The sequence below is a fragment of the Rhinatrema bivittatum genome, chromosome 16 (assembly GCF_901001135.1).
Source record: "Rhinatrema bivittatum chromosome 16, aRhiBiv1.1, whole genome shotgun sequence".
In the NCBI taxonomy this organism is placed as follows: Eukaryota; Metazoa; Chordata; class Amphibia; order Gymnophiona; family Rhinatrematidae; genus Rhinatrema; species Rhinatrema bivittatum.
Genome location: NC_042630.1, coordinates 42,732,650 through 42,756,488, shown reverse-complemented (window position 1 = coordinate 42,756,488; position 23,839 = coordinate 42,732,650). Strand labels below are relative to the sequence as shown.

The window sequence follows — 23,839 nt, the reverse complement described above, 5'->3', positions numbered from 1 at the left end:
TCTAACGGTCCAACTGACTCCCTCACAGGCTTTCTGCTTCGGATATATTTTTAAAAGTTTTTACTGTGAGTTTTTGCCTCTACGGCCAACTCTTTTCAAATTCTCTCTTAGCCTGTCTTATCAATGTCTTACATTTAACTTGCCAACGCTTATGCATTATCCCATTTTCTTCTGATGAATCCTTCTTCCAATTTTTGAATGAAGATCTTTTGGCTAAAATAGCTTCTTTTACCTCCCCTTTTAACCATGCCGGTAATCGATTTGCCTTCTTTCCACCTTTTCTAATGTGTGGAATACATCTGGACGGTGCTTCTAGGATGGTATTTTGTAACAATGACCACGCCTCTTGCACACTTTTTACCTTTGTAGCTGCTCCTTTCAGTTTTTTTCTAATTTTTCTCATTTTTTCAAAGTTTCCCTTTTGAAAGTTTAGCACGAGAGCTGTGGATTTACTTACTGTCCTCCTTCCAGTCATTAATTCAAATTTGATCATATTATGATCACTATTGCCAAGCGGCCCCACAACTGTTACCTCTGTCACCAAATCCTGTGCTCCACTGAGAATTAGATCTAAAATTGCTCCCTCTCTTGTCAATTCCTGAACCAATTGCTCCATAAAAATGTCGTTTATTCCATCTAGGAAATTTATATCTCTAGCTTGTACCAATGATACATTTACCCAGTCAATATTGGGGTAATTGAAGTCTACTATACAGAAACAGTTAATAAGAAATGTGCAACGAACCACACTTGTCTCACAAAACACGTTGCCAACAAATTTGAAAATTTTTATGTGCTTAGGAATTTATCTCACAATGTGGACCATCATACCACCCTTGGTTGGTTTAGGCAGTAAGCCACGCTTTCAACCTTAACGGGTCATATTTAATCATCGGTCCAGAATAGTCTATTAAATTTCTTTTAAATTTTCTACTTTATTAAATTTACTTTTTTTATCGTTTTTTGTCCATTGTTAATAAAATGTTTTTAACGGAGTAAGGAGCGGAATTGCCTTACTTGTGCGGAGCGCCTCCGCGCTTCCGAGATAGTGCCTTCACTCACTTGTGCAGACCGCCGCCGCGCTTTCAAAACTTCATTTTCAATGCTGCCGCGCTTAAAAGGCAGCAAATTCCGATCGAGGGTGCTCGTGTGACTTAGAGCTCCTGTAGTCCGACGTACGTTTCGCAGTTGTGCTGCTTCAGGGACTCTGTCCTAATCGGAAGGTTTAGGCTTAAGAAGAACACAAGGTTAGTTCCCGCCAAACTCTTTCAATATTTAAATGCCTTCGTATTTGCTTCCGTCTAATTCATTATAATGCCTACAAAAAATGACAATAGATATGAGGCCACTTATATTTTTAGCACCAATATTTCTCAACATTGATTATGCACTCCCAAATGAATTATAGACTAAAACACGTTTGTAATCTTCTCTTACCGCGTTCAGTCGCCTGATGCTCTTACCGGCATTCTGCTAAATTGCCGCGAGATCTAGGCTGATTTTATAGAATCACCCAACCACACCTGTGATCTGATTTGACAGAAGAGTGGATTCACATGAAGTGAATCCACTCAATTTCCTTGTTGAGGCCGCCAGGGGTCACTGTATGTAATTCGAAAATCCATCGTTCACATTGTTGCAGTTTTTTAATTCGGTCTCCCTTTCTCCAATGGGGGTGAACGATTTCTAAAATGGTCCATTTAATATCAGAGAATTCATGATTATGGTCTCTGAAATGTGTCACCAGCGGTTTCTTCTATTCGTCCTGTATTGATGCAGCATTTGTGTTCAGTCAATCTAGTTCTGAACGGGCGTTTAGTCATGCCCACATATGTGAGTGGGCACGGACAAAAAATGGCATACACAACAAAAGAAGTTTTGCATGTCGCTGAAGGTAACGAGACTGTCCGACCTGATGGTAAAATGATGGTAGTCTGTGGTGATTTTAAAATACAATGGGCACAATTTGTGCAATTCATAATTGGATCCTCAACATTCCGGGACTGCTGGAGGCTAGAATGAACTACTTGATCTTTGATATTTCTGCCTCGGGAATATGCAATTCTAAGTGGTTCCTTGAATGAAGGGTGGATTTCTTGAAGAATTGCCCAATGTCTCCGTATAGCTCTGCTGATCATTGGAGCGGCTAGGGTGTGCCTCATCACCATGGTCTGTGGGTTCGAATCCTCATGCTGTCTTGGCAAAAACATGAATTCCCTATTGGAGTAAAGGGCTCGTCGGTAAGCTTTTTTGACACTCGACAGGGGGTATCCTCGTTGCAAAAATCTTTCTGCCATGATTTGAGACTGTTTCTTAAATTCCGAATTATCTGTGCACAATCGCCGTATGCGCATAAACTGGCCAACAGGTAAATTCAACTTAAAAGTGGTCGGGTGAAAACTATCAAATCTTAAAAGATTGTTGCGATCACTGGGTTTTCGATACAGAGTGGTGACAACTGAGTCTTCTTTTTTGGTGATAAGAATGTCTAAATATGATATTTGTTGATCATGAAAATTCATGGTGAACTTAAGGCATGAGTTTAATGAGTTGAGCCAGAGATGGAATTCCTGAAGGGCTGTCTGTGATCCTTCCCATATGATGAACACGTCATCTATATATCTTTTCCAATATTTCAAAGATAGGGACCATGGATGTTGTTGAATATATTGGTTCTCAAATGCTGTTACAAATAAATTTGCAACATCTGGAGCCATGGCGGCCCCCATGGCGGTTCCCCGAATTTGTAAGTAGAATTTATCTTGAAAAGAAAAATAGTTGTGACTCAGAGCTAGATCTAATAATTCAATAATATAGGAAGTTGGTATCCTTTGCGGAATCGGACGGGTCTTTAAAACAGCTGATATTACAGTAAGCAATTCCTCTTGAGGGATTACTGTATACAGCGATTCTATGTCCATGGTGACTAATAGACTCTGACTTGACAGTTTTATAGTAGATAAAAATTGAAGCATATGGGACGTGTCCTTGATGTAAGAAGATGCTTGCGACACAAATGGTTGGAGTAACTTGTCACCAATTACAAGACAGAAAGGATATAGTAATAAAACCAGCTGATAAGGGAGGAGCGGTTGTAGTGATGACTACATCAGCATACATTGAGGAAGTACAACGTCAACTTTCAAATACAGCATTCTATCGGGAACTTGATGAAGATCCGACGGATAATATTTTAGCGGAGATAACACGTATAGTAGAATATGGATATCAACAGAATTTCCTCTCAAAGAGTGAGAGTGATTTCTTGATCAACAAATATCCTAGGGTCCCCGTACTGTATATTGTACCAAAAATTCATAAAAATTTACAACAGCCTCCGGGAAGACCGATCGTATCGGCAAAAGAATCAGTATTAGAACCGATTTCCATTTTTTTGGACAAGTTACTCCAACCATTTGTGTCGCAAGCATCTTCTTACATCAAGGACACGTCCCATATGCTTCAATTTTTATCTACTATAAAACTGTCAAGTCAGAGTCTATTAGTCACCATGGACATAGAATCGCTGTATACAGTAATCCCTCAAGAGGAATTGCTTACTGTAATATCAGCTGTTTTAAAGACCCGTCCGATTCCGCAAAGGATACCAACTTCCTATATTATTGAATTATTAGATCTAGCTCTGAGTCACAACTATTTTTCTTTTCAAGATAAATTCTACTTACAAATTCGGGGAACCGCCATGGGGGCCGCCATGGCTCCAGATGTTGCAAATTTATTTGTAACAGCATTTGAGAACCAATATATTCAACAACATCCATGGTCCCTATCTTTGAAATATTGGAAAAGATATATAGATGACGTGTTCATCATATGGGAAGGATCACAGACAGCCCTTCAGGAATTCCATCTCTGGCTCAACTCATTAAACTCATGCCTTAAGTTCACCATGAATTTTCATGATCAACAAATATCATATTTAGACATTCTTATCACCAAAAAAGAAGACTCAGTTGTCACCACTCTGTATCGAAAACCCAGTGATCACAACAATCTTTTAAGATTTGATAGTTTTCACCCGACCACTTTTAAGTTGAATTTACCTGTTGGCCAGTTTATGCGCATACGGCGATTGTGCACAGATAATTCGGAATTTAAGAAACAGTCTCAAATCATGGCAGAAAGATTTTTGCAACGAGGATACCCCCTGTCGAGTGTCAAAAAAGCTTACCGACGAGCCCTTTACTCCAATAGGGAATTCATGTTTTTGCCAAGACAGCATGAGGATTCGAACCCACAGACCATGGTGATGAGGTACACCCTAGCCGCTCCAATGATCAGCAGAGCTATACAGAGACATTGGGCAATTCTTCAAGAAATCCACCCTTCATTCAAGGAACCACTTAGAATTGCATATTCCCGAGGCAGAAATATCAAAGATCAAGTAGTTCATTCTAGCCTCCAGCAGTCCCGGAATGTTGAGGATCCAATTATGAATTGCACAAATTGTGCCCATTGTATTTTAAAATCACCACAGACTACCATCATTTTACCATCAGGTCGGACAGTCTCGTTACCTTCAGCGACATGCAAAACTTCTTTTGTTGTGTATGCCATTTTTTGTCCGTGCCCACTCACATATGTGGGCATGACTAAACGCCCGTTCAGAACTAGATTGACTGAACACAAATGCTGCATCAATACAGGACGAATAGAAGAACCGCTGGTGACACATTTCAGAGACCATAATCATGAATTCTCTGATATTAAATGGACCATTTTAGAAATCGTTCACCCCCATTGGAGAAAGGGAGACCGAATTAAAAAACTGCAACAATGTGAACGATGGATTTTCGAATTACATACAGTGACCCCTGGCGGCCTCAACAAGGAAATTGAGTGGATTCACTTCATGTGAATCCACTCTTCTGTCAAATCAGATCACAGGTGTGGTTGGGTGATTCTATAAAATCAGCCTAGATCTCGCGGCAATTCAGCAGAATGCCGGTAAGAGCATCAGGCGACTGAACGCGGTAAGAGAAGATTACAAACGTGTTTTAGTCTATAATTCATTTGGGAGTGCATAATCAATGTTGAGAAATATTGGTGCTAAAAATATAAGTGGCCTCATATCTATTGTCATTTTTTGTAGGCATTATAATGAATTAGACGGAAGCAAATACGAAGGCATTTAAATATTGAAAGAGTTTGGCGGGAACTAACCTTGTGTTCTTCTTAAGCCTAAACCTTCCGATTAGGACAGAGTCCCTGAAGCAGCACAACTGCGAAACGTACGTCGGACTACAGGAGCTCTAAGTCACACGAGCACCCTCGATCGGAATTTGCTGCCTTTTAAGCGCGGCAGCATTGAAAATGAAGTTTTGAAAGCGCGGCGGCGGTCTGCACAAGTGAGTGAAGGCACTATCTCGGAAGCGCGGAGGCGCTCCGCACAAGTAAGGCAATTCCGCTCCTTACTCCATTAAAAACATTTTATTAACAATGGACAAAAAACGATAAAAAAAGTAAATTTAATAAAGTAGAAAATTTAAAAGAAATTTAATAGACTATTCTGGACCGATGATTAAATATGACCCGTTAAGGTTGAAAGCGTGGCTTACTGCCTAAACCAACCAAGGGTGGTATGATGGTCCACATTGTGAGATAAATTCCTAAGCACATAAAAATTTTCAAATTTGTTGGCAACGTGTTTTGTGAGGTAATTGAAGTCTCCCATTATTACCGCACTACCAATTTGGTTAGCTTCCCTAATTTCTCTTAGTATTTCACTATCAGTCTCACCATCTTGACCAGGTGGACGGTAGTATACTCCTATCACTATAGTCTTCCCCGACACACAAGGGATTTCTACTAGGGATGTGAATCGTTTTTTGACGATTTAAAACAATCGTCAGATATATTTTAAATCGTCAAAAATCGTTAAGTCGCGATACAATAGAAATTCCCCCGATTTATCATGAAAAATCGTAAATCGGGGGAGGGGGAGGGCGGGGAAAACCGGCACACCAAAAAACCCCCTAAAACCACCCCGACCCTATAAAACGAATCCCTTACCTTCCCCCACCCTCCCGAACCCCCCCCCCCCAAAACGTTTTACGAGTACCTGGTGGTCCAGTGGGGACGCGGGGACCGATCTCCACTCTCGGTCCATCGGCACCATTTTGGCTGCCACTCAAAAATGGCACCGATGGCCAGATAAAAAAAAACCCCACCCGACCCCTTAAAAACGACCCCTTAACTTCCCCCACCCTCCCGATCCCCCCAAAACATACCTGGTGGTCTAGTGGTGGTCCCAGGAGCAATCTCCCGTTCTCAGGCCGTCGTCTGCCACTCATAAAGATGGCGCCGATGGCCCTTTGTCCTTACCATATGACAGGGTATCCGTACCATTGGCCAGCCCCTGTCACACGGTAGGAGCACTGGCTGGCTGGCGCCATCTTTAAAGATGGCCGCCACCGTATTTAAAGATGGCCGCCACCATCCAGTGCTCCTACCATGTGACAGGAGCCGGCCAATGGCACGGATACCCTGTCATATGGTAAGGGCAAAGGGCCATCGGCGCCATCTTTATGAGTGGCAGCCGACAGCCTGAGAACGGGAGATCGCTCCCGGGACCACCACTAGACCACCAGATATGTTTTGGGGGGCTCGGGAGGGTGGGGGAAGCTAAGGGGTCATTTTTAAAGGGTCGGGTGGGGGTTTTTTTTATCGGGCCATCGGCGCCATTTTTGAGTGGCAGCCAAAATAGCACCGATGGGGGGGTCGGGAGGGTGGGGGAAGGTAAGGGGTTAATTTTAAAGGGTCGGGCCTCACTACAAAAAAAATAACGATGTGAATCGGAACCAATTCCGATTCACATCACCCACATCACCCACGATCAGATTTTTCCCCCCCTCTAGCCGAACCCGATCGTTAAGACGATCGGGCACACGATTCACATCTCTAATTTCTACCCATAAAGATTCAATTGTGCATTTAGTCTCATGCAGGATGTTTATCCTGTTGGACTCTTTGCCATCCCGGACACAAAACGCCACACCGCCTCCCGGGTGCTTCTCTCTGTCTTTGTGATATAATTTGTACCCTGGTATAGCACTGTCCCATTGGTTGTCCTCCTTCCACCTTGTCTCTGAGATGCCAATTAAGTCTATGTCATTATTCACTGCTATACATTCTAATTCTCCCATCTTACTTCTTAGACTTCTGGCATTAGCATACAAACATTTCAAAGTTTGTTTTTTGTTTGTATTTTCATTCTGCTTTTTAATTGATAGGGATGTTAGAATTTTTTATCCTAAATTTCGCTTCCAGAATCTCCCACCCACATTTTCCTATGTCTTTGGTGCCCACATGTCCCATGACAGCCAGCTCCTCCCCAGCACTGTCTAAAATCCTATGTAGGTGACGCATGAGGCCCGCCAACTTCGCACCAGGTAGGCATGTTACCAGGCTATCCTCACGCCCACCAGCCACCCAGCTGTCTACATTCCTAATAATCGAATCACCAACAATGATGGCTGACCTAACCCTTCCCTCCTGGGCAGTAGGCCTTGGGGAGATATCCTCAGTGTGAGAGGACAATGCATCACCTAGGGAGCAGGTCCTTGCTACAGGATCCTTTCCTGCTGCACTAGGTTGATGCTCTCCAATCATGAGACCTTCTTCCTCCAAGGCAGCACCAGGGCTGCCAGTCTGAAGTTGGGACTTGGCTACTATGTCCCTGAAGGTCTCATCTATATACCTCTCTGTCTGCCTCCAGGTCTGCCACTCTAGCCTCCAGAGTTCTCTGAGAGCCAGGAGCTCTTTCCATCACATGCACATGTACAGTTTCTCACCGGCAGGTAAAAAATCATACATGTGACACTCGAAGCAAAAGACTGGGAAGCCCCCAGGGGTGGATTGTGGGAAAATAGTGGCCGGGGGGATTTTTCTTCATAATGGCCCATGGGTACCCAATTACATATACAATATAATTTACATATATAATTTACATATATATGTACACACCCGTAAAATATAAAAAAGAGCTACCCGGCACTCACATGTTATATAATCCATGGACCGCGCCCACATATATCATCTACCTTATAAATGGGCTCTGACCGACGGCCCGCAAATGTGCAGTAGAGAGCAGCTCTACCGCGCATGCGCGGGCGAGCACATCGGTCAGAGCCCAGTGTGCCCGAAAAAAAAATGGCGCTGGGGCCGCAGGAGCGGCGGCGGCAGCGGTGAGAAGCAGGAGCACCGGCGGCGAGAAGCAAAGTGGGAGGAGCAGTAGCGGCGGCAGCGACGACGAGCAGGAGCGGGAGGAGCAGTAGCGGTGCCGCGCGCGCGGGAGGGTCATCTCCCCCCCCGGAGATCTTCCGTCTGCCGGTTGTGGATGATCTTAAAGGGGAGGGGATTGAGAGAGGGGAAGTGACTGAGGAGAGGGAGGAGAGGGGGAGGGGAAGGTGAGAGGGAGGGAGGGGGGAAGGTGAGAGAGAGAGAGGGAGGGGGAAGGTGAGAGAGAGGGAGGGGGGGAAGGTGAGAGAGAGGGAGGGGGAAGGTGAGAGGGGAAGGGGAGAGGGAGGGAGGTGAGAGAGAGGGAGGGGAGGGGGAAGGTGAGAGAGAGAGAGAGGGAGGGAGGGGGAAGGTGAGAGGGAGGGGGGAAGGTGAGAGAGAGGGAGGGAGGGGGGAAGGGGGGGAGAGAGAGGGAGGTGAGAGGGGGGAAGTGAGAGGGAGGGGGGAGAGAGGGAGGGAGGAGGGAGAATGAGGGGGAGGGAATGGGAAGGAAATGGACTGAGCCCGTTGTTATGGGCTTAACGGATAGTCATTTATAAAATATTTCAGTAAGTACTTTCATTCAACAAGAAACCTATTAGTTTGAGCACATTTATTATTTTCAGTAGAAGAGCAGGTGGCAGTACAACAATACACTGTTCCAAAGTCACCAGCAGCTTGAACTGACGGGCTTTATCCCAGAGTCAGAACAAGTGACATTCTGAGGTAAAATTAATATAAAGGTTGTTGTGATAATTTCATTCACTGTCGTGATGCCAACAAGAGCAGGACAGTAAACATCTGTTTGTTTTATATAGAGGTTAGAGTTTCTCCTCCCTGCAGGACAACTGCACCACAAACATTTCCAGGAATGTCTCATCCCAGGGGAATAGTTCATGTTTGGACTATGTCAGAGCAGACATAATTCTTATTCTGATATTTTTTTAAGGGGCTATTTTAAAATATAAACAGCAGTGAGTTATTCTAACATATGATTTTTATTGTAATGGGTAAGATACAGATCACAGAGCTTTCTTGTGGATTTTTTTTTTTAATGCAGTATGTTCCTCTTTCTGATGCAAGCAAACAGTCTAACTTCAGTTAGTCAGCCAGAGTGACTCACTGCTCTCTTGAGTAACAAATGTTGGTACCTAATCAAACCAAATAACACTACCCCAACACCTTTCCAAGGTGAGTAACTGAACTGAACTTTTCAACCTTTTTACTTAGGTATACACTGCTCCTAGCTTATTTCTAGCTTCTGGCTACTTTTTTTTTTTTAATATACAAACAGTCTAATGTTTGCTTACTAGCTGCCTTACAGACTTTTAAAAATAAACACACTAATTACACACTAACTACTGCTTATTAGCTGCCTTACTGACTATTTAAAAATACAGTCTAACTTCTGTTTATTCGCAATCTTACTGACTATTAAAAGCACAAACACACAAACATATTCCCAAATAGTTAACTTTGCCACAATACTTTTAAAAAAGATAATGTCCCAAGCAAAAACTTACTGATTCCTTTCAGCCACCAGCAAGGTGATCTTCTCCTCTCAGTGCTCCCCCTTGTAATTTCTGCTCAATTCAAGATCCTTCCCTGACTAAGCTCATGGAGAACTGACTTGACAGCAGTTTAGTTTGCTTATCAGGAAGGCGGAAATTACCCTGCATTCCCACCTAGAACTTGCCATTGGGTTTCCCTGATCCTTAGCTTTCCCAGCTTAATTTGTGAGTAAACAAGTTGACTGAATAAATGTTTTAAAGCTGAACTTGTCATAGGAACCATTGTCCCCTCTCCTCTCATTCTTTAGTAGGATTTCTATATGTACGGTTTCTGCCTGGCGCCGAATCATATAGAACAGGGGCATTACTCCTAGTTTATGAACTCTTGTTTCAAACAACTCTGTGATTTTCTCAATGTGGAAGATTTTAAACAGGAGCTTAGCATCCTGCAGATCCAGCGTAATTCATCTTACCTTACAAAGTAATAAAAATTAACAGTAGAGTCACCATGCCTCCAGTATTTGTTTGCTTGTGCCCTGTATATATTCTATCTTTGTTTTTGAGTCCTAGCTGCCATCCTGTACACCCATTCTGTTGCAGAGAGTCAGAAAATTTTTCTCACCATCATGATTCGCCTCTTTGGTTTGTGGGATAGCCCTGTTCATGCACTTACACCGTAAACTGGGATGTCTGAGTGCGTTAAAGTGCTTTCCTTGTTGCACTCTGTCACAAAGGCTCTGCTAAGCCCCCTCATCTATACTCTGGAAAATATGGTGGCAAAGCAAATATTGAGAATGAATAGCATGGCAAATAGCAGCACCACTATGATGGTTCCACTCTAGTGTTAATGCCAAAAACAGTAGTTGAAGTAATGTTAATGGATTGAGTACTGCTTTAACCACAGGGAATCTGAAAGGTTTCTTGCCACTGAGTAGTGGAGGCTTCAGGATCTGATCCTTCTTGGGACACATTTTCTCATTGCAATGTTCTGGAGGAATCAGGGACAAATTGGCGTATCGGGGAATCAGGCTTCCCAGTGGGTTGGATGATCCCATCTCATTTTTTTTTTTTAAGCTTCCTGCCAAAGAAAATGAGATGGGCTGCTGTGGCCCGAAGAGAGGTCTACAAAGTCATGGCAGAGCCGATCAAGCCACGCCAGAAGTCAGGCCTGCAGGCCGTGCCATAGCCCATTCTGACACAACCTGAAGATACATGAATATGTTGGGCCAGTGCGTGCTGAGTGGATTTTAATAGTCACCCAAGTATGCACGTATCTCCCAGTATGGGGTGAAATGAAAAAGTCCAAAAAAGGGGCAGGGCATAGGCTTGGACTGGGCATCCCTGGATTTATGAATGAAACCAGTGCATGAAAACGTACATGCACAAGCGTACATCAGACCGTACGTGCAACATTACTTCTGCTATGCATGGCGTTTAAGTCCTTACCAGGGCGGACGGGAAATGAAGTTGTTTAAGAGGTATTTGCGGTGGTGCGCATTTCTTTAAAGTCCCCCCCCCCACTCACGCTGTAGAGGCGGCATTTGCACACACATGTGCATGTCCATATAAAATTGTGCACACATGTACATGTCATAGGGATGTGCATTCATTTTGGACGAATTAGACAATGTCAACGAAATTGTCTAATTCATCCTGGTTTGGAGGACCCAAAAAACCAATGCAATTTTTCCAAAAATTTCTAACTCCGTTAGTGCGCGCTAACCCGAAAATCGGCACCCCCGAAAAAAAACAAAAACCTGAACCGCGGGAAAAACAAAATTTCCCATGGTGGGCCAAAAACAAAGCACGAACTGAAGTGCAGTATCACTGCACATCTCTAGTACATGAGTTCAGTCCATTTTATGTCATGCATGCATATGCACATGTATGTTATAAAATGGCTGAGTCTCTGGATGTGAGACAGCATACATGTGTACATGTGCTATTAATTAAGTTGACATAGAAAATAGCCACTGCTATTACTAGCAACAGTAACATGGGATAGACTTAGTTTTTGGGTACTTGCCAGGTTCTTATGACCTGGATTGGCCACTGTTGGAAACAGGATGCTGGGCTTGATGGACCCTTGGTCTGACCCAGTATGGTCTGATCCTGTATGGCATGTTCTTATGTTCTTATGTGCACCTACTCGCCATTAAAGTCTTCATGAGGGAGAATCCTGGGGAGGAGATACTTATGTGCCGTATTTGGAATGGAGGAGTAGCCTAGTGGTTAGAGCAGTGGGCTATAAACCAGGAGACCAGGCTTCAAGTCCTGCTGTTGCTCCTTGTAACCTTGGGCAAGTCACTGTTACCTCAGGTACAAACTTAGAGCTTGATTTTCCAAGCTGTAGAGCTCTCTGGATTTTACAGTGTGAAAGCTTTAGAAAATGACCCCCTTAGATTGTAAGCCCTCTGAGGATTGGGAAATACATACAGTACCTGAATGTAATCCACTCTGAAGCACTGAAAAAAGTGCAAAAAAACAAAATATAAATCTAAATAAAGGCCTAGATTCATCATTTTGCAAAAATAACACCCATGATAAAAAAAGGGCATGGTTAGGCTAATTTTCCTGTAGACTCACAAAAAAATTAACTATTTATACCACTGTAATGGGGGGGGGGGGGGGGGGCACTAGTAACTTGGGGTCAGGTTTGGGGGTGAGTTGGGTTTAGGGAGTTAGTTTTACATATACAGTCGTATGTACGAATAGCCCAGTTACCATCAGTGAAGATTTAATGTGATTTGGAGCAAAGAAAGGTGAAAGAAGAGAAGGTTTGTTCCATGTTCTCTAGCTCTAGCTTGATTGCAGCTAGGTAGAGAGAGCATCAAGCTAGGTAGAGAGAACATGGTACAAATCTACTCTTTCACCTTTCACCTCTCCAAATCACATTAATTCTTCACTGATGGTAACTGTTTATACATATAACTGTGCATGTAAAACTGCCCCCCGAAACCAAACTCACCCCCAAACCTCACCCCAAGTTCATAATGTCCCCTCTTACAGTGGTGTAAAAAGTTCAGATATGAGTGAGCCTCCACAGTGCTTTTCTTTCCCTCTCCTTCTCCCATAACGCGTGCGATAATGCACTAATGCATTTTGATAAATGACCCTATGTTAACTGGATAAGTTAGACCTGCTATTCACTACGATATGTCGTGTCTATAGTCTCCTTGACAATATGTCCTGACCAGGATCTGACAAGTCTATGTAGTCACATATGTGACTCACAGGGAAGGGTTTGTTGCTTTAGTTACTTACACCTTATCCCCATTCATTGTTTATGCCCCAAATGGTACAAATAATATTTGATTTATTCATGGTACTCTTCCATTCATTTCAGGGACCCATGAATGAAAAGAAAAGGGTCCCATTGATTTCAGAATGCCCATTCATTAAAAAAGTAATAATAATACACATCCCTAATCTGAGTTGATTTAGCCACCTGAGGAGCAGAAGAATAATAAGGTGGCTTGAAGATGGTGTCATGTGATTTGCTTCTGACAAGGAAATTCTAACATGTGAAATGAGATATAATAAAAAACAATGTCCATAAATATAGTTCTACAATAAAGTCACAAAACAATTAATTTATAAGAACATAAAAACAAGTTACATGCTGGGTCATACCAGTATAGAAACATCAAGCCCAGCATCCTGCCTCTCAGAGGGATCAATCTGCATGTCTTGGAAATACCCAGAAGGAGTTTCAAGGCTGGTCCCAAACTACAAAGTCCTAAACTATATAGTTCAGATTGCAAAAGATTATCCATGAAATAATGTTCAAGAAGAAAGAATGGAGTTCTGAAACTGCTGCTTGCTTTTTATGGATAATTCAGCATCTTGCACCCACTGGGAAAAAGAACTTGACAAGTCTTGTATCTAGTAATGAAGGAAGCAATCAGGGGCGGGCAAGACATTCAACATCTTGGGAGTGGTGGAGGAAATACTGCATGTCAGATCTCCAGGATGAAAAAGCTATGGGGCAAGTTGAACATGAGGGGGACTATGGGCTGTTTTTTTGCCTCCAGCCAGCAGGGTCCATCAGCAGGCCATGTATTCTTGCTGTTTAGACATCCAAGCTCTATGGAGGATTTAAGAAGGGTAGATGGCTTTTGAAAATTGCTACATTTACACATGCATCTCCTTTACAAATGCACTTGTTAGCCTCCAGGTTAATTTTCAAAACATCAATATGGTATATGCATGTAAAATGGCAGCTTTTGTGCATATATGCTTTTGAAAATTCATCCTAAAGAATTCTGACTGTAGCTGAGAAAGGGGAGTCAGAATTTCAGAGTTCACATTCTCCTGTTGAGAGCTCTGTAAAAAAAGGAAATACAAAGTGGAATGAAAACTTTCCAGACAATTGTAACTAGTAGTCATCTGTTAATACCTGCTCAGTGTTAAGAAGAGAGACTGACCTCTATTTACTGACTGTAGTCAATGAATTTTAGTAGTATATGAAAGAAATATATTTTTATTGTTTATGTTTTTTCTGAGCAATCCAGTACTTTTTTATATTCTTTTTATTTTTTAGAATTATCTTAATTGTTATGTCATTTTTTTTGGATCCTCTTTAAATGTAGCTACCTTGGCTTTTCACAACATTTTCCATTTTTTTAATCCTCACTCTTTTTCTGTATTATGGAGCATGAATTTATCAGCTACTAAAGCAAAAAGGACGACATTCTTGGAATACTGCAGATTCAGTGAGGATAAAACTTCATTGTTGGAAATGAAATGGAAAATGTTAGTGAAATTTTCAAAATTGTTTCATTTTTAAAAAGGGAAGGAAAATGAACACAATTTCATTTATTTTGTTTTAAACTTTTTGCTGCCTCTCACATAAAAATCCCTCCTGGCTTCCTCCCCTTTAATCCCCCTACCCCTGAACCATCTCATCATATAATTCATTTTCTTCACATGGCAGAAGCGATCCCCATTATTCACTTGGAAATGGTGCTGGCAGACCAAAGCTATCAACATCATTTTTGCTTTTTGTACAAAATGGTGCCATTTCTAAGCATATAATACCTCTGGCAGGGCAGGAGCAACCAGGGATTTACTCGAATGGGTAGGGAGAAAGGTTCAATCAAGAGGGTGAGGAGATTTTTTTTTTTTGATCCAAAGAGCCCAATCTTTTTGTTTTGTTTTTCCTTTCATATTTTTCCTTTCTAAAATTGTGTTTGTTGTTTCACGTTTTTTTTTTTTTTTGCTTTAAATAAATGAAATTCAATGAAACAAGCAAAAAATGAAATAAAACAAAAGATAAAACAAAAATAAGAAATAAAATGAAAAAAAAAAGTCTGTGCATACCACTAAGAAAACCTGATAAAAATTATCTAGACATTTTGAGTTACTGTTAAAGACGTAACACAATCTTCTTCACGGCATTCAAGACCTCCTTGTTCCTCAAGGTGTAGATTATTGGATTCAGCAAAGGAGTCACAACAGTATAGAACACAATCACTGCCTTGTCTACATCAATTGGATGGTTGCCTGAGGGTCTCATATACATATACATAACGCATCCAAAGAAAGTGATCACCACAGTGAGATGGGAAGCACAGGTCGAAAAGGCCTTACGACGCCCTGATGCCGAAGGGATTCTTATGATAGTTTTTATAATGAAAGCATAAGAGATGAAGGTGGAGGAAAAGGTACCCAGGAGTGTCAATGAGCTCCATACTGAACAAGTCACTTCTGTCGCATAGTCCCTCAGGCAAGAGAGTTCCAGCAGTGGCCCCGGATCACACAGGAAATGATTAATCTCATTTGGACCACAAAATGGCAGCTGCCTGATTAGTATTACAGGCATTATAGACCAGAGGAACCCAATAATCCAGCAAGTAGCTGCAAGGCAGGAGCATATTTTGCTGCTCATTAACATATTATAGCGGAGAGGATGACAGATGGCCAGATAGCGATCATAACCCATGATGGCAAGAATGAAACACTCAGTTGTACCCAAGGAAAAGAAGAAATAAAACTGTAGGAAGCAACCAGTGATGGAAATGGTTTTGCTCTTTGACAGCAAATCAGAAAGCATTTTTGGAACTGTGGTGGTTGTGTACCAGATTTCAACAAAAGAAAAGTTACTGAGAAAGAAGTACATGGGCTTGTGTAGGCGAGGATCAGACCAAGCCAACATGATAGTTATAGTGTTCCCGACTAAAGTGAGGGTGTAGACAACTAAAAACAGTATGAAAAGAGCAGCCTGTACCCGCTGGTTGCTGGAGAGTCCAAGAAGAATAAACTCTTTCACTTCTGTCTGGTTACCTCTCCTCATCCCTTTTACCTGGAAGGAATAAAAACAGTTAAAATATGGAGAATGAAAGTTCATATTCTAAGTCGATTAATTTAATTTTATTAACCGAGTTTATTCACAAGGCTTCTCTTACTATTTTAATGTCATAACTGATACAGAAGGAATAACATAACAAATTTGATTGATAACAAATTATAGGGATGCACAAGAAGTTTCATGCATAATGTCGCGCTGTGGGGGGTCATGTAGTAAGCATTTTTCCCATAGACACAGAATGGGAAAAAAACTTTAGTAAATATAGGCCTGAGTCTGTAATACACCATGAATAAATCAAATTGATACATACAAAAAAGAGATCCTGGATAGCTGCAGTCCCTCCTGCCTGCAGCTGAAGAGGGAGAGGCCCAGAATGACTGCACGTGAGCCTCTGTGAATGAGAAAGGAAGGTGTGTGTGTGTGTGTGTGTGTGTGTGTGTATGCATGTGAGTAAGAGTTTAGGAGCTTATATGTGTGTATGGGAGTGAGTATGTGTAAGGGAGTAAACAATTGAGAGCTTCCATGAGTGTATGGGAGTGCTAATGTATGTGTTTGTATGTAAGAGACTGAGAGTGTGTGCGCGTGTGTGTGTGTGTGTGTGTGTGTGTGTGTGTGTGTGTATATGTATGCATGTGAGTAAGAGATTAGGAGCTTATATGTGTGTATGGGAGTAAGCGATTGAGAGCTTGCATGGGTGTATGGGAGTGCTGATGTGTGTGTTTGTATGTGAGTAAGAGACTGGGAGTGTGTGTGTATGTGTGTTAGAGAGGAATCCTGTGTGAAGCAGTGTGTATGTGTGAAAGAAATGGAGGGAGCCTTTGTGCAGGGATGTGTGTGTGCAACAGAGAGTCTGTATGATGGGTGTGTGTGTGTGGAAGAGGGAAAGAGGGCGAGACTGTGTGAGAGAGAGGGGAACCAGAAATCACTGAGGGGGGATGGAGGAGTGAACCTTGAAAGTGGAGGGTGCCAAAGGAAGTATCTGCCCTGGGTGCCAAATACTTTAGGCACACCACTGAGTGTTCCTGTGTTTAAAAAAAGGTTAGACAAGTTTGTGGAGGAAAAGTCCATAAACAATTATTCAAGTGGACTTGGGGAAATCCACTGCTTTTCCCTTGGATAAACAGAATGGAATGCATCTACCTCTCAGGTAATTGTGATCTGGATTGGCCACTGTTGGAAAAAGGATGCTGGGCTTGATGGACCTTTGGTCTGACCCTGTACGGCACGTCTTATGTTCTTAAAACATGACTACAGCACAGATAGCTGAAAAAAGTAGTTTTAAAATCTTTTACTGTAAGGATAATTATAGTGTTTGAATTTAAAGGAAGAGTTTAAAAGGGCCACATGCACGCGCCTATAAATGTGCGTATCTTGCCATGCACAAAAATATGCAGTATTTTATAATCTACATGCATAAGTTATAAAATACTCTCCACACGTGCATGTCTGGAGCTGTACGCACATACATACGCGCACACCACTTTGTTACTGCTCCTAGTTTGGCACAGGAGTCAGAAAAACATTGCGGGGAGAGAAAGAGAGAGAAATCCTCTTTATAAGGCTTAGTCAGATAATAATTTTTGACCTTATAAGTGATGAAATGTTGATTTGTACCCTGCAGACTGCAGGTCAAAAATTATTTAATGAGGTGGATTTTACAATGGATACATCTGAATGTAACCCCACCCCCCTAACCTCAACCCACCTCTCAAAAACTCACCCCAAATCAGTGCCCCCTTATCTGACAGAGCCTTCTCTCTCGCTCTCGACTCCTGTGCTTAACAAGGAGCAGTAGAAAAGTGGCGGGTGTATGTTATATGTACCTGGCTCTGCCTCTGGAAGCCCATGCCCTGCTCCTTTTCCATCCCCTTCTTGTGGGTGCGCCCTTCCCGGCTATTTAAAATTTGTGTAGCTCCCGCTCGGGCCACTTACTCGCGTAAATGGCATTTTTGCACTCACAAGGCTTTCAAAATCTCCCTTTTATTGACTACTAAAATTTATATTGAGCAGACTTTGTTATAATTAGGATGCTTTAAATGTATCTAAAGTTAGTTTCACCCACTGAATAGCCTTCCTTTACCCCGTGGCTTTTAGATACTTGGCCCTGCACCCTAAGATCCATTCATAGTCCATGGTGGCGCAGCAGGAATTCTTGCTAGCTACCAGCGAGCTCTGTTGTATCCACTTCCTACCTGCTCCACCTGCTCTTTGTATCTGCCCATGCTCCAGCCACTGAGCAGCTTTCCTCTACACTGTTGTTGGGACATCCTTGGCTCTGCACCCTCTGACATCATAAGTGCCGGCCATTTATAGTTGAAGGTGATACCAGAGGCACCAATGCATAAAGGAGCTTGCCCCTTCATGCACGCTGAGTGTAGAGTGAAAATTTACTTCATGTGGTCTATCAGTACAGTGTTGAAGCTTCCGAAATTGAGGGTGTTTTGATGAACTGCACCATTTCAGTGATAACAGGAAGTGGCCTGACCTGGGCACATTGGGCAAAGCAGCATGGTAGAACCTCTTCTCTTTTCCCTATACAGTTTCAATATCTGTGTTACTCTTATCCCGGTTATTTATGATTTTATATCCTCTGCATCTCCAGATTATCTCTATTTGACCGAGGCCTGGCTTTTTGACTCATACATGGACTTGTCCCCCAGGTTACACAGCATTCTCACTTCCTCGCCCAATAAATAAGGCAGAGGTCTGATGGTGATTATTAAGAAAAAATGTGGACCTTCTGAAGTACAGATTGATTCAACTGCCCCCTATGAAGTCCTATTAATTACTTCCAATATCTGCTTGGTCTACTGTCCTCCAGGATTATTATCACATAATACCACCCCAATTGTTGAACTACTGTTGACTTCGAACATTGGACTACAGTCCACAAAAGTGCTTGCAGACTTTAAAATTCATGCAGAGCAAGTTCCCCTTTCGTTTACTGCAGAATCTATTTTAGCAATAATGTTTGGTTTTGAAAGTTAAACACAACAAAGGAACCGGTAATCCAACAAACTTTTTCATAAAAGCTCTTCCATCAAAACAGCAGATGTTTTGTAAGTCATAGAAAGAATGACAAGGAAATTCTTATTTTTATGAAGACGCCGCATCAGCAAGCCTGTCGGCGTGTTCTGAGTCAGAACCGCCCGGACTTCTAATCATTTGCGGCTAGATGACAATACTTGTAAATAAATCGAAATGCCGAATTCTTTAACAAATATTTGTAACTGTATGTCCCAAACAGTGTTCTCTTATCGTCCGATAATTTTAATATCGTCTTAAACCGTTATGGAACACAATACAATACAGATTCTAACGATTTATCGTTATAAATCGTTAGAATCGTGAGCCGGCACACTAAAACCCCCTAAAACCCACCCCCGACCCTTTAAATTAAATCCCCCACCCTCCCGAACCCCCCCCAAATAACTTAAATAACCTGCGGGTCCAGCGGCGGTCCGGAACGGCAGCGGTCCGGAACGGGCTCCTGCTCCTGCATCTTGTCGTCTTCGGCCGGCGCCATTTTCCAAAATGGCGCCGAAAAATGGCGGCGGCTATAGACGAAAAAGATTGGACGGCAGGAGGTCCTTCCGGACCCCCGCTGGACTTTTGGCAAGTCTCGTGGGGGTCAGGAGGCCCCCCACAAGCTGGAGGTCCAGCGGGGGTCAGGGAGCGATTTCCCGCCGCGAATCGTTTTCGTACGGAAAATGGCGCCGGCAGGAGATCGACTGCAGGAGGTCGTTCAGCGAGGGTTCCGGCGCCTCGCTGAACGACCTCCTGCAGTCGATCTCCTGCCGGCGCCATTTTCCGTACGGAAAATGGCGCCGGCCATACGCGTATGGCCGGCGCCATTTTCCGTACGAAAACGATTCGCTGCGGGAAATCGCTCCCTGACCCCCGCTGGACCTCCAGGAACTTTTGGCCAGCTTGTGGGGGGCCTCCTGACCCCCACGAGACTTGCCAAAAGTCCAGCGGGGGTCCGGAAGGACCTCCTGCCGTCCAATCTTTTTCGTCTATGGCCGCCGCCATTTTCGGCGCCATTTTGGAAAATGGCGCCGGCCGAAGACGACAAGATGCAGGAGCAGGAGCCCGTTCCGGACCGCTGCCGTTCCGGACCGCCGCTGGACCCGCAGGTTATTTAAGTTATTTGGGGGGGGGGTTCGGGAGGGTGGGGGATTTAATTTAAAGGGTCGGGGGTGGGTTTTAGGGGGTTTTAATGTGCCGGTTTTTCGATTTTTCGATTTTTTAACGATTTTTTACGATTTTTCAAGATATTTTACCCCCCCAAACGGCAACAATACGATTCCCTCCCCCTCCCAGCCGAAATCGATCGTTAAGACGATCGAGGACACGATTCACATCCCTAGTGTTCAACTAATCGTGTTTTGAAAGGTCGTGATGTTTTGCCCACATACCATAAATTGCAAGGGCATTGAATTAAATAAATAACGTCAGAAGTGGAACAGTCAGTGTGTTGTTTTAATGTCCATGTAAAATTCAATCGTGTGAAAAAAATCACCGAAGTAGAAATCATTATGTGGCAAACCGAACAAGATCCACAGGCTTGATGAGATCCAATCTCTTTATTAGTGATTGAATGAAATTGTGAAGAATCAGAATGTACCAGTTGGTCCTGTAAATTATTGGCTCTGGTGAAGCTAAATCTAGGAGTATCCTGAAATTCCTGATGCAATTGTAGAAAATGCCAATGATTATAGATGGTATTTTTCGTGATATGGCTCATGGAAGGTAAAACACAGGTAAGTTTTTCAGTGGTATACAAGCTATATGCTGACAATGTGCAATTTTTTGTATTTAGCTCGTGTGTATACTCGCTTAATAAAACGTCTCGGATATCATCTGGCCTGAAACTGCATGAATAAGTCCTTTGGATGATATTTGTAATCTATTAAAGATGTAGAAAGACGGCAGACCCTAAAACAAACTGACTGACTTGGCGTCCTCGATACAAAGGTTGGGCTCTCCATCAACACTTCAGTTAAGTACTAAATATTTAATTTTTTCGGTCCCTTGTTATAATTGCAATTTTTCTATAGTTACAGAAATGTCATTTAAACTCCCCTGAAGAAGCTGTGTTTCCGCAGTGAAACACCGGCCGCTGTCGGGGCGGACTAAAGTATACCAATTGACGGGACATAATGCAAAAATAACAGAACACTGTTTGGGACATACAGTTACAAATATTTGTTAAAGAATTCGGCATTTCAATTTGTTTACAAGTATTGTCATCTAGCCGCAAATGATTAGAAGTCCGGGTGGTTCTGACTCAGAACACGCCGACAGGCTTGCTGATGCGGCGTCTTCATGAAAATAAGAATTTCTTTGTCATTCTTTCTATGAAAAAGTTTGTTGGATTACCTGTTCCTTTGTTGTGTTTGACATTTTGATTGTCTGGAATTTGTTTTTTTTGGGCTCTTTTGTTTTTGGTTTTGAAAGTTAACATATTACTAACTGCCCTACTCACAGACAGGGTTAGCATTTAATTTAATCTTCATCATTCCTAAATTTTTAGCTGATTCATCTCCAAAGCATACCATGGTCTGATCATCACTTAATTTCTTGCTATTGTGCAGCTAGACAGCTTCATTTATTGCTGGCTAAACCTATCTGTGGGCAGATGTCCACTCTAAACCTGATTCATCCAAAAGGGCTTGGATCAGAAATGCAAGGAAGGTCAGGAATTCTTTGTTCAGTATAAAGGCAGCAGTCCAGCAGGATGGTCAGTCACAATAAGTAGATTCAGTAATAGGGGCCCTCTCAGTTTTCGAAAATATACCAGGGTTAAGGGAGCTTTCCTGCTCCTATAATCTCCTCTATATAGAGGTTTGCATTTCTCAACGTCACTTATGTAAGATGAATAATACAGAGAGAGAGAGAGAGGGGTGAGGTTTGGGGGGTGGGGTAGGTTTTGGAGGGACAGTTTTACATATACAGTCAAAGGTACAAACAGCAAAGTTGACATCAGTGAAGATTTTCTTTTGGATTGATGAAAAGTAAAAAACTGCAGCTAGGTAGAAAGTACATCAAGCTAGGTAGAGAGTACATTGTACAAATCAACTCTTCACCTGCCCTTGAAAATCACTAGGTAAGGTATACAAGCTATATGCTGACAATGTGCAATTTTTTTTTACTTAACACAAAACCAGGAGAATTTCCAGAGGAATGCTTTTTGAAGTGATATGGGATGATTAAGGAGTGGTTTTGTTGTAATCATTTGCTTTAGAATGAAAGTAAAATTCCAGTACTTTGGGTATGGCAATCAGAATGTCTGTTCTTCTTGATAACTGATGCTGGAACCTCCTGTTGTTTATTTATTTATTTATTTGTACAACTTATCTATACCGTTATACAGAAAACAAGTTTCTATCTCCACAGTTTACATGCTAATAATATAAATAAAAATATTAGATTAGAATAAAAAATCATAGAACCATCCAATAAAATAAAAATAAAAGTGCAACTAAAAGATATCTAGATTCATTATTGGGGGAAGTGTGTAATTTAGGAGGGATGTTGAATGGAAAACTGTTGCTGAAGAATCATGTATGGAATGTAGCTAAAGTCACTTTTATAATCTTCAGCCTCAGGGGTAACTACAGATCAGTAAGCCTTAAATCAGTGGTAAGTAAAATTGTAAAAGCTATTATTAAGAACAAAATTATTAGTGAGGGCAAACATGGTTTAAAGGGAAATAAACATTTACCCAAAAGGAATCATGTCTTACTAATGTAATAATTTACTGAAGATGTGACTAAACATATGAATAAGAAAATATAGTTTTTCTATATTTTCAGAAGGCATTTGATATAGTCAATCATGAGACTTCCTGGGGAAATTTAAAAGTCATGAGATAGGAGTCAATGTGATATAAGGTAACTTGTTAAAAGATAGGAAACAAAGCATACAACTGAATGATGGTCAGTTTTCCTACTGTAGATAGGTAATTATGTTAACTGTACACTGTGTTGGGTTCCCTATTGGGATCTAATACTCAGGAAAAGGATCTTGGAGTAATTGTGAACAATACACTGAAATCGTCAACTCAGTGTCCAGTAGCAGTTTAAAAAAAAAGTAAATAGAATGTCAGAAATTATTTATTAAGGAATAGAGAATACAACATACTCAGGATATCATAATTCCCCTGTATAGACGGTGCAGCCAAACCTTCAGTATTGTCATATAGCAGAACTAGAAAATGAACACAGATGAGCAACAAAAATGATCAGAGAACTGATCCCTTGTGAAGACAGCCTTAACAGGTTAGGGCTCTTCAGTTTGGGAAAGAGTCAATGACACAGGCTTATAAAACCATAGGTGATATGGAACCCATTATTGCAAAGTGTAATTTACCCTTTCAAATAGTACTAGGACTGGGGGGATACTCCATGCAACTAACTGGAAGCAGTTTTAAAATAAATCGAAGACAGTAATATTTCAGTCAATGCACAATTAAGATGTCAAATTTGTTGCCGGAGCATGTCGTCAAGGCCTTTAGCATAACTGGGCTTAAGAAAGATTCGGACACGTTTCCAGAGGAGAGATCTATTATGAGCCAGGTAGACATAGGGATTACCATTTCTTACTCATCGGCACGAGCAACAGGGAATGGATCTCCCCATTAGAATCTGAACCGGCCACTCTCAAAGACAGAATTCTGGGCTCGATGAACGATTGGTCTGACCCATCATGGGACTTCTTATGTTTGCGTTATGTTTGTATGTGCATGTGTGGGTGGGTGGGTGGGTGTATAGAAATG

General features: G+C 42.0%; 1 protein-coding gene across 1 annotated transcript; it reads right to left on the bottom strand.

Annotated features, from left to right (window-relative positions):
• Positions 1-15,117: 15,117 nt before the first annotated feature.
• On the bottom strand, positions 15,118-16,044 carry LOC115078312 (olfactory receptor 11H6-like). The gene has a single exon (XM_029581185.1). The coding sequence runs from the start codon at positions 16,042-16,044 to the stop codon at positions 15,118-15,120; it is 927 nt and encodes a 308-aa protein (XP_029437045.1).
• Positions 16,045-23,839: the final 7,795 nt, after the last annotated feature.